The 12,381-nt window shown below is 36.8% G+C and overlaps 1 protein-coding gene across 1 annotated transcript in view; it reads left to right on the top strand.

Moving 5' to 3' along the window:
• The window catches only part of LOC124804954 (esterase FE4-like), a 103,460-nt gene extending 95,224 nt beyond the window's left edge, over nucleotides 1-8,236 (top strand). Inside the window, exon 11 of the mRNA XM_047265345.1 lies at nucleotides 8,083-8,236. Within this exon, the coding sequence (XP_047121301.1) occupies nucleotides 8,083-8,236 (154 nt within the window). The remainder of the gene's footprint in view (nucleotides 1-8,082) is intronic.
• Nucleotides 8,237-12,381: the final 4,145 nt, after the last annotated feature.

The raw sequence follows: 12,381 nt of genomic DNA, 5'->3' as shown, positions 1-12,381 counted from the left end.
AATTGACTCCTTCTTCTGGCTGAAGGTTTGAGGGGAAAGGAAGAGGGATGAAGAAAAAGGACTGACTATATTTGGAAAAGTTGCCCAGAATCATGAGTCAGGGGAGACTTACTGAATGGGATGAGTAGGAAAGGCCTGGGTTTATAGGGGAGTCCAGTCCTTTTCTATATCCCTCTTCCTTCCCCTTCAGCCTTCTGCCATAATAAAGAAAGCTTGCTAATTTCCTTAACCATTATATGTGTGCATGTTCTCCTGCCCCCTCTTGGTGATTTTTTTATCCCTCCAATTACATTATATTTTCAAAAACTGAAAATTGATTATTTTTGTTGATATATTAGAAAGAGGCAACACTGATAAGGCACTGTGGAACTTAACTGAGTTCCTGATGTAGTCAACATCCCCTCAACCAACAAAGAGAAAAGCTAACACTGGTTTGACAGTGAATGCTACATAAGAAGACAGTGGTCCTGGAAAAACTGAAAGAGCAGGACAAGAAAAACTAAAAAATCGGAGCTACAACAGTATGGAACAATAACACAATATCGCTCACTCTTGGATAAAAAAATAATAATAATAATAATTCAGATCAAAAAAGAAGAATTTCTACAGGAAGCAGAAGCAAAGCCCTATAAATGTCTGGACTCATGGAGAACAGAGATGATTCCAGCTATCTCTATGACAATATGGAAAAACCACTTGATAAACCTGTTCTGGAAGAAGACCTCACATTGTCAAATAAAGAGAACCATCTCCTTAACTGAAAATGAAAGGATAACAGAAGATGATGTCTGGAAAACAACTGAAAGAAGCAAATTCCATAAAGCAGATGGCCCATATGATATCTTGTGCAAGTTAACAAAAGGAGCAATGTTATACACTGTGAAACTCTGGACAGGTCTATAGAAGTGAATGGAAATAATTTTCACCCCCAACATTGTGGAGAGATTCAACAGATAAAGTGCCAATGGCCTCATCGCAGTGGTAACACCGGTTCACATCAGGTCACTGAAGTTAAGCAATGTCAGGCTTGGTTAGTATTTGGTTGGGTCACCATCCAGGTATGCTGAGTGCTGTTGGCAAGCAGTGTGCACTCAGCCCTTGTGAAGCCAATCGAGAAGCTACTTGACTGAGAAGTAGTGGCTCTGGCAATGAAAACTGACAATGCCCAGGAGAGCAGTGTGCTGAGCACATGTCTCTCTGTATCCACATCCAGTGATGCCTAAGGACTGAGGATGAGACAGTGGCTGGTTGGTACCATTGGGCCTTCAAGACCTTTCCAGATGGTGTTTGTTTGTTCAACAGATAAAGTGATCTATGAAGGAAAAGTATCAGAAAAGTCACTAGATTTCTATAGAAAGATGGCTTTGGAATGTGCACTACTCAAGATGATGAACAACATTATACTTAAAAAGATTCATGATAACATGATGACTGTGATATCCTGTCAACAGCACTGATTTGCTACAGGCAGGTCTACTGCCAAAGCAGTGGGACACATTCTCCAATTCATAAGTGAAGCCCCGTCTAACTCAATTGCCATGAATACACAACTTTTGTTCATTATAAACAAGCTTTCAGTGGGGTAAATAAGAGTACAATACTGGACAAATTACACCCTTGAGTTCAAAACAAACGCTCTCTGAGGAAACACAATCAGATACCAAGACGGATTAACACAGTTCCAAGGAATTCAGTAAACCAATGGGCTACTGCAGGGAGACCCTATAATTCCCAATGTATTGAATGTACTTAGCCATAACATGATCCAAAGGATATAGTCAGAAGAAGTGCTATATGATTCTGCTATCAGAAAGAAGAGAGCCCCTGTCATTTACAACCTGGAAGAGTGGTCCCATGAAAACACCTTGTCATAAACAGAGTATGACAAAAGCAATGAAATTTATGAAAGGAGAAGCCCTGGCAAATGACAAATTCGCCATTGGGAAGCAAGATCTGAAAAGACTCAAAAGCTACAAATACCTATGAATTACACTGCAACTGATAGACAATACATTTCCCAAGTTCACTGAATACAGAGTAGCAAGAGTGAGGAAGACAGCCTCTGAGATAAAGAAACTGAGTCTACCATCCATAAAAACTGTCCTGAGACTCTTCAATGTAGAGGCTGGGCCCTTTGCATCAGATGATGTAGAAGTTATATGGAGACACCTAACATACTCAGATATCATACAATTAGAGGAAACCAAGCCAGCCTATGTGACTGGTTTGAAGCAGCCCACCATGAATTGCTCTCCTGTGCCAACCTCTTCATCTCAGAGTAGCACTTGCAACTTAGGTCCCCAATTAATTGTTGGGTGTATTCTAGTCTTTGCCTTCCTCCACAGTTTTTACTCTCTGCAGCTCCCACTAGTACCACAGTTGTTATTCCCTAATGTCTTAACAGATGTCCTGTCATCCTGTTCCTTCTTCTTGTCAGTGTTTTCCACATATTCCTTTTCCTCTCCAATTACATGTAGAACCTTCTCATTCCTTACTTTATCATGCCACCTAATTTTCAGTATCTGTCTGTAGCACCCATCTGATATGCTTTGATTCTCTTCTGTTCTGCTTTTCCCATGGTCAGTGTTTCACTAACATACAATGCTGTGCTCCAAACATACATTCTCAGAAATTTCTTTCTCAAATAAGGCATATGTTGGACACTAGTAGGTTTCTCTTGGTCAGAAATACCCTATTTGCCAGTACTAGTCTATTTTTATGTCCTCCTTACTGCATTCATTGTATGTTATTTTCCTGCCTAGGTAGGAGAAATCTTCTACTCCTGGTCCACATTTCTGGTATTAAATTTCTCATTGATCTCATTTCTGCTACTTCTTATTGCTTTTGTCTTTATTCGATTTGCTCTCAACTAATATTCTGGACTCATTAGAGTGTTCATCCCATTCAAGAGGTACTGCAGTTCTTCACTTCCACCAAGGATAGAATTGTCATCAGCAAATCTTGTCACTGTTATCCTTTACACTTCAATTACAATTCTATTCTTCAATCTTTCTTCTATTTCCATCATTGCTTTTTCAGAGACAGCAAAGGACTTGGAAGAGCAGTTGAATGGAATGGACAGTGTCTTGAGAGGAGTATATAAGATGAACATCAACAAAAGCAAAACAAGGATAATGGAATGTGGTAGAATTAAGTCGGGTGATGCTGAGGGAATTAGATTAGGAAATGAGACACTTAAAGTAGTAAAGGAGTTTTGCTATTTGGGGAGCAAAATAACTGATGATGGTCGAAGTAGAGAGGATATAAAATGTAGACTGGCAATGGCAAGGAAAGCGTTTCTGAAGAAGAGAAATTTGTTAACATCGAGTATAGATTTAAGTGTCAGGAAGTCTTTTCTGAAAGTATTTGTATGGAGTGTAGCCATGTACGGAAGTGAAACATGGATGATAAATAGTTTGGACAAGAAGAGAATAGAAGCTTTCGAAATGTGGTGCTACAGAAGAGTGCTGAGTTGCAGTAGGTACTGGGAGATGAAGAACCTTGTGCAGGATAGAGTAGCATGGAGAGCTGCATCAAACCAGTCTCAGGACTGAAGACCACCACAACAACAACAACAACAGATTGAACAGTAGGCAAGGAAGGCTACATCCCTGTCTTACACCCTTTTTAATCAGGGAACCTCATTTTTGGTCTTCTACTCTTATTATTCACTCTTAGCTCTTGTACATGTTGTACATTACCCCTCTCTCCCTATGGCTTACTCTTATTTTCCTCAGACTTTTGAACATCTTGCATCATTTGACATTGTAAGATGCTTTTTCTGAGTCAACAAATCCTATGAATGTGTCTTGATTTTTCTTTAGTTGTGCTTCCATTACCAGCCACTATGTCAGAACTGCCTCTCTGGTGACTTTACCTTTCCTAAAGTCAAATTGATCATCAACTAACATATCCTCAATTTTCTTTTCTATTCTTCTGTATATTATTCTTGTCAACAAGTTAGATGCATTAGACATTAAGCTGATTGTGCAATAGTTCTTGTACTTCTCAGCTCTTGCAATCTTCAGAATTATCTGGTTAATATTTTTCCAAAAGTCAGATTATATATCACCAGATATATTTAAATATGTCTGCTTGTGTCTGTATATGTGTGGATGGATATGTGTGTGTGTGCGAGTGTATACCCATCCTTTTTTCCCCCTAAGGTAAGTCTTTCCGCTCCCGGGATTGGAATGACTCCTTACCCCCTCCCTTAAAACCCACATCCTTTCGTCTTTCCCTCTCCTTCCCTCTTTCCTGATGAGGCAACAGTTTGTTGCGAAAGCTTGAATTTTGTGTGTATGTTTGTGTTTGTTTGTGTGTCTATCGACCTGCCAGCGCTTTCGTTCGGTAAGTCACATCATCTTTGTTTTTTAAAAAAAAAAAAAAAAAAAAAAAAAAAAAAAAATATATATATATATATATATATATATATATATATATATATATATATATATATATATATATATATATATATATATATATGTGTGTGTGTGTGTGTGTGTGTGTGTGTGTGTGTCTGTGTCTGTGTCTGTTGCCTGTTTTTGACACAGGCCTCATTGACTGAAAGATTATTGTGTGAAAGTCGTTTTGTTGTGCCTATCTGTGACTCAGCTTCTCCACTATATGATGAGTAGCAACTATCCAATACTATTACTTAAAGAAATATTATTCCAAATAAATTATTGAGTTACAAGGCTAGGTGCACAAGTTGTCACCAACAATGCTATTCCAACGTGCGGCAATGAAATAGCATTGTATCCAATGTGCAGGTCAATGAAATAGTGTTGTAACAACATTAGCCCCAATCTTGGTATGACTTCATTGCTTGTTGGTATTTTGACCAGACATCAAGAGGTGTTGGGGCAAATGTCAATACAGTGACCCCACATGATCATCAACGTTGCTTTGGTTCACTGGATTCTTGAAATCACAATGTCTTAGAAATTTTGGTGTAATATGCAAGTTCTTGAATTTTTGGAACTTTACCAACCATAAATACATTTGTGGGATCTCATTATGAGGAATCACAAAAATCACAAGCAACACACCCACCAGAAAGTCAAAACAGATTGGCCCATGCCCATTGAAGTTGAAGTGTATCACAGTACTTGTTTTGTCTGTGATCTTATAGCTTAATAAAATTTATTGATTTTGAAATATGTGTAGTATTATGGACCAACAACGTGTTTTCCTCTTTTTGTTTTTTAATGATAAAATATTGTAATTCTTTTACATAATGTTTAATTTCATAACTTTAAACTTTACTAAGATATTTGGAAGAGCCACCCAGATGAAAGGGACTGGATTGAACCTGTGCCTAGTGACTATTAAACTTACCTTAGCTTATTGCATTTCCTGCTATAGTCAAATATCTGTAAGTAATGTACAACTTCAGGTGGAAAGGGGAAAGCACACACAATGTGCTTTAAGTAAGAGAAGTTCATCTCAGTTTCAATTTGTTTTCTCAATCAGGAAGGTCAACTGCTACCCTGTCATCTAGTACTTCTGAACCACACACTTAAGTATCTTATTCTTCAGAATCAAAAGTATCCGTATGACCTTCAACAGTAAATTGTCCACAAGGACCTGAATAATTTGTATGAAAATAAATTCTCTGGCAAGTTGAAACATTAATACCAGACAAATCATTTTGGGAAGCTGAAAAGCATGTCACTGTAATCTAAAGAATATGTACAGACAGTGCTGTAGCTAACAAGAGGAAACTTAACAATACCAGAGAAGGAAAGTTGCTACTCACCATGTCGCAGAGATGCTGAGTCGTGATAGGCACAATAAAGAGATTCACACAATTAAAGCTTTAAGCCATTAAGGCCTTTGTCAGCAGTAGACACACGTACACATACACACATACACACATGCACACACACACACACACACACACACACACACACACACACACACACACACACACACACAACAAACAAATGCAACTTGCACCAAACGTCTGCAGTCTCTGAGACTGCAGTCTTTGAGACTGCTAGCCTGTGATATCAAATCTCTCCACACAGTCACAGACAGATCCTCCATGAACTCCATTTCTCCCCAGAACTTTGAGGTATACAGAAAAGATTGTATTACAACATTTTATGAGGCTGCAGAATTAGAGAAAAGGACATAAATCAAGTTAGATGATACCAAGGAAGGAAAAAAAGACCTGTTATCTGCAAAAAAGCATAATTCTATGTTTTGATATGCATAAATAATTAAAGAAAGTCATTTTGGGTGTAAGAAATGTTGATATTCTTAACCTTTGACAAGAATTTAGGATGAGTCCTCATACCTCTTTCATCAAATTTAATAACAGGTCACCCTTAACCTACCTTCCTGACAGCCACTATTACATTTCTTGACCCAAGTCTAATTCTGTCAAACAGCAGTTTGCCAGAATTACTTTTTGATGAGTTGCTTTGTACTCTCATAGAAAGTAATCACCTAAATAGAACTACAGCAGATAATATAATGCAAGAATTCAAAGAAGTGACTTCTGTACCACATGTTAAGAATACAATCATTCTGAAGAAAGAGGTGATCATTTCTGGTGGGACATCGTTAGAGATGAATACCAAAATTTGATGGTTGTTGTGAACTTAGTTTGCAGTCATACCAATGGGAATGCTATCATTGAAAGGAGCTTTTCTGTTAATGGTGAATGCCTCTTTGAAAACACGAGGGAAAAATCTGTTGTTACACATAGACAAACATATGACAATTTGGATATTTCCATTATTCACAGCACCAGGAATGCACTCTTATAATATGTAGAATATCATAATCAACTCAAAGGAGAACAGCATGCAGAGGTGCAGAGCATTTTTAAAGGAATGGAAAAAAGACATAGAAGTGAAAAAAAAAAAAAATTGTTCAAATCGCTCTGAGCAATATGGGACTTAACAACTGAGGTTATCAGTGCCCTAGAACTTAGAACTACTTAAACCTAACCAACCTACGGACATCACACATATCCATGCCCGAGGCAGGATTCGAACCTGCGACCGTAGCAGTCGCGCGGTTCCGGACTAAAGCACCTAGAACCACTTGGCCACTGCGGCCGGCTACAAATGAAAGAATTGGAAGCAAAGCATTTGTAAATTTTAGAAAGTACTTCAAAAGAAGTGTTGAAACTTGAAGCTCATATAAAGGCTTTACAAAATTAGATAACTGCATTATGACATTGTATCTGTAACATAAATAATGAAATTATCTGAAAAATTCAAAATTTTGTTCCACTGCCAGATTTTTAAATGCAGATTTTACATTTTGGACCTTGAATGTTTCAAGAAATTGTTGGAACCTGCATAAATGAAACATTTAAAAATATATGTATTGTGAAAGTACACATTACTTGTAATTGCAAACATTATTTAAAGTGTTCATCTTTTTGGCAGAAAACTGTATTATGTGGCATAAACCAGCTTAATTTTAAATACATGTCTACCAATTTCATAACTTTACTTTTATTTTGAGTGACCTTAATCAGCTTTTTTTAACCACTTCATTATAGACCTCCTTGAATAGCGCTGTGTTTTCATACATTATTGGTATAATAACACTTTAAATTTTGTTATGCTATCAAGTTCCATCCCCTTATAGTATACATAACACTTTGGACTTTTTTGTACTACAAACTTCAATCATCTTATAGATGAAAATCATTAGTACTTAATTTATTTAGTTATGGTGTAAGAGAAAGAAATGAATATTTTCATTCAACTGAGATATTTTAACACTTACCTGGAATTCTCAGGGATTTTTTTTCAAGTTTGAGAAGCTACCTTGTTACGTTTAATAAAATCTTAATAATGCCATGATAATATTTTGGCATGAGAATGACGTATTTTGTGAAACAAAAATGACATACTGAATATGAATTCTATTAAAAAAAAACCTTTATCTGTTGAAGGTAATAGATGAATATGTGTTATGAATAGGCTCATCTCCTCTAATCTGCTACTAATGGCACTTGCTCACTATGGTACACTTGGTTTGCAATTACCATTTTTTTGTATTAATTAACTGTTCAGAACTTTCTACACAAAACCCATTCATGCTATGTTACAGAAATCCCACACCAACTGTGGACTCAGTGATTACTCAATACTGGACTCCATACACCACCGATGGAAAAGCTTACCTGCATTTTGATGTCAATTTATCTATTGAAAGCAACTTGAAGTATGATGAATTTAATTTCTGGCATAATCTCCTGCCATAGGTGATTTACATGAGGCTGGACAGTACACAGACTTTAATAATATGCAAGCACCATTGTATCAAATATGTATTTTACAAATTGTAAAAGTTAGTCACTGTCATTATCAGTCATTGTAGTTTAATAATTAATAAAGTTCTCTACCAAGATTTATTCTACCATTATACTTTGTCACTTGCATAAACATCAAAACAGAAAAATCTAGCTAAAAAACTCCACATTTACCAAATATTGGCGGTAAACTATGCTGTCAATACACATTGAATTTTCACTCTGCAGTGGAATATGTGCTGATTTTAAACTTTCTTTCAGATTAAAAATGTGTGCTAGGACTCAAAACCTGGGACCTTTGTCTTTTTCAGGCTAGTAATCTACTGACTATTAATGTTGATATCACTACACTTAAAAATGAGTGTACACTGATTAAACTACAGCCAACTTATCCTAGAAAAATAGAAAATCACAGATGGAATGTTGCCTAAGTAGTTTACCATGCAAGGAGTGATATAGACAATAACAGATATTTTGTTTTAAATTTCAGAAAGGTCAGAATTTTTTTCAGTTTTAAAAGAATCTCAATCTTATTTGTTAGTTAAAATGTTAAAATCTTACAAAAGCATGACATGACATAAATTTCACATGTTTCTATATTCAGAATATGTCAGGGCATGTAAAATATTCTCCCAAATAAGTGGCTACATGATCGTAATAGTATGAAATGATACTGAAGTATAAAAAAGTTATAAATGTGTATTAGCAGCATGAAAATAAACACTATGCCCTAAACTTCATTTCAAGAGCAGGGCAAAAGTAACAAACTGGAGAAAATAACAAAGTATTAGGATGGTTATGAAAAAGTAGGGGATGGACAGAGAGGGTGGGGGTAGGGTCATAAACATCAGAATATCAGTAAAACTCAGGGGAATTAACAAATCAAATAGTTAAATTCTGTGATAAACTTTCCACTACATACCTTTTCAGGCAAGGATCTGGTTGCCCCTTCCATAGTGCCTTCTCAAAAATCTTTAACATTTCATGGGTGCCCTTTTTTCTGTCTGTGATGGTGTCAACCCTCACACCAAACAGTCTGAGGATAATCTATTTTCTTATGCTCATTTGTTATCAATAAAATGTCTTATTAAAAAGTATACGGATAGCTAATATCACAAGCATACTGATTAATGTTCCAATATTAGCCAAACTCTACGGGCCTACAATAAAGACATCAATCATTATTTCACAGCAAACAATTTAATTTTTAATATTACAAAACATTCTATTACAAAAACGTTATATTGCTGGTCAGTACACAGCTTTAGAAGGTGACTTTTATATGTGACTGTCAGTAGTATTTACAGTTTCATATCCTGAAGACATATACTAGCTGGCCATTATGTCTTCCTGTATGTTCATTGTTCCTCAAGGAAATTTTCCTTTAAAAAATCTTATGAAAGACGAATAGAAACTGGTAGCTGTCCAGGAAGGAGATGCTTGTTTCATGGGGTCACAATGCTCAGCAGTAAGTACAACCATTTTTGATGATGTTCATGATCATGATGATATGATAATGATGATTACGCAAATCTTGTGTCAGGGTTTCTTGCATCTGTTCTAAGTTGCTGTTGATGAAATGGAATGAAATGCCATGTGACTAAGGCCTTCTGTCAGGTAGACCGGTCACCTGGTGCAAGTCTTTTTAGTTGATGCCACTTTGGTGACTTTCGCATCAATGAGGATGATGAAGACGACATAATGCCCAGTCCCTGAGCAGAGTAAACTCTCCAACCCAGCCGAGAATTGAACCCAGCTCAATAATGGAAACATTTGTTCTTCTTTAATTATATTTTATATGGAGCATCCTGGACCAATACTAAAGTTAAAATGCTCGATGTGCTTTTTGTCTATGGCTTTAAGGGTCTAGACTCACATTAATGATCAGATAGGTAACACAGAAACAGAACTGAACACATTAAAGAGACAGGTTAGGAATGACACATTGCATGCAGCTCAGATAGCTGGAACTTATGATGTTTATCATAGTCTAGTACCCAATCTTAATAACTATGTTGATGAAATGCACAGTAGTAAACTAATGTCATAGAACCAAGTAGGAGTACTGGGGTAGAGCCAAAATTTTCTGTTATTCTGTGAGATAAAAGTCTACTCAAACACAAACAGCTTCAAATGTTCACGTATATGACATGGAACAATGATGTCAATGACAAAATATACAGCAGTAGTTGTGGTGTAAATTATTTGTTGTAGCTGCATGAAAGGCTATGATGGCATGCTACATCATGAGATGAAGATGTCAGTGAGCGCAATGATGTGGCAACTATGATACACTTGTGACACAGTGACTATGATACACTTGACACATAAAGCATTGCCCACCTTGCATCAATAAATTAAGATTGATGGAAACCCAAGTGGGTACTGTCCTCCTGATTATCATACAATACAGAGAATATGACACATTACACATGCTAGAATCCAATATACAAGCAACAGACCACCTGAATGGACTGAGACAATTTAATTCTACAGGACGGCAATTACTTATTACCATATCCCACAACCAAATGTATTAAAGAACTGTATTAACACAGAGACCTTAAGAAATATTTTCACCTAGTATAGAAGTATACGGCTGCAAAATACTAATGCGAATTCTTTACAGACGAATGGAAAAACTGGTAGAAGCCGACCTCGGGGAAGATCAGTTTGGATCCCGTAGAAATGTTGGAACACATGAGGTAATACTGACCCTATGACTTGTCTTAGCTGCTAGATTAAAGAAAGGCAAACCTACGTTTCTAGCATTTGTAGACTTAGAGAAAGCTTTTGACAATGTTGACTGGAATACTCTCTTTCAAATTCTGAAGGTGGAAGGGGTAAAATACAGGGAGCGTTAGGCTATTTACAATTTGTACAGAAACCAGATGGCAGTTATAAGAGTCGAGGGGTATGAAACAGAAGCAGTGGTTGGGAAGGGAGTGAGACATGGTTGTAGCCTATCCCTGATGTTATTCAATCTGTATATTGAGCAAGCAATAAAGGAAACAGAAGAAAAGTTCGGAATAGGTATTAAAATCCATGGAGAAGAAATAAAAACTTTGAGGTTCGCAGATGACATTTTGATTCTGTCAGAGACAGCAAGGGACTTGGAAGAGCAGTTGAACAGAAGGACAGTGTGTTGAAAGGAGGGTATAAGATGAACATCAACAAAAGCAAAATGAGGATAATGGAATGTAGTTGAATTAAGTCAGGTGATGCTGAGGGAATTAGATTAGGAAATGAGACACTTAAATTAGTAAAGGAGTTTTGCTATTTGTGGAGCAAAATAACGGATGATGGTCGAACTAGAGAGGATATAAAATGTAGACTGGCAATGGCAAGGAAAGCGTTTCTGAAGAAGAGAAATTTGTTAACATCAAATATAGATTTAAGTGTCACGAAGTCGTTTCTGAAAGTATTTGTATGGAGTGTAGCCATGTTGTTGTTGTGGTCTTCAGTCCTGAGACTGGTTTGATGCAGCTCTCCATGCTACTCTATCCTGTGCTAGCTTCTTCATCTCCCAGTACCTACTGCAGCCTACATCCTTCTAAATCTGCTTAGTGTATTCATCTCTTGGTCTCCCTCTACGATTTTTACCCTCCACGCTTCCCTCCAATACTAAATTGGTGATCCCTTGATGTCTCAGAACATGTCCTACCAACCGATCCCTTCTTCTAGTCAAGTTGTGCCACAAGCTCCTCTTCTCCCCAATTCTATTCAATACCTCCTCATTAGTTATGTGATCAACTCATCTAATCTTCAGCATTCTTCCGTAGCACCACATTTCAAAAGCTTCTATTCTCTTCTTGTCTAAGCTATTTATCATCCACGTTTCACTTCCATACATGGCTACACTCCACACAAATACTTTCAGAAACGACTTCCTGACATTTAAATCTGTACTTGATGTTAACAAATTTTTCTTCTTCAGAAACACTTTCTTTGCCATTGCCAGTCTACATTTTATATCCTCTCTACTTCGACCATCATCAGTTATTTTCCTCCCCAAATAGCAAAACTCCTTTACTACTTTAAGTATCTCATTTCCTAATCTAATTCCCTCAGCATCACCCTACTTAATTCGACTACAT

The sequence above is a fragment of the Schistocerca piceifrons genome, chromosome 1, assembly GCF_021461385.2.
Source record: "Schistocerca piceifrons isolate TAMUIC-IGC-003096 chromosome 1, iqSchPice1.1, whole genome shotgun sequence".
NCBI lineage: Eukaryota > Metazoa > Arthropoda > Insecta > Orthoptera > Acrididae > Schistocerca > Schistocerca piceifrons.
The sequence above is the reverse complement of the archived record's forward strand: the minus strand, read 5'-3'. Positions and strand labels throughout refer to the sequence as shown.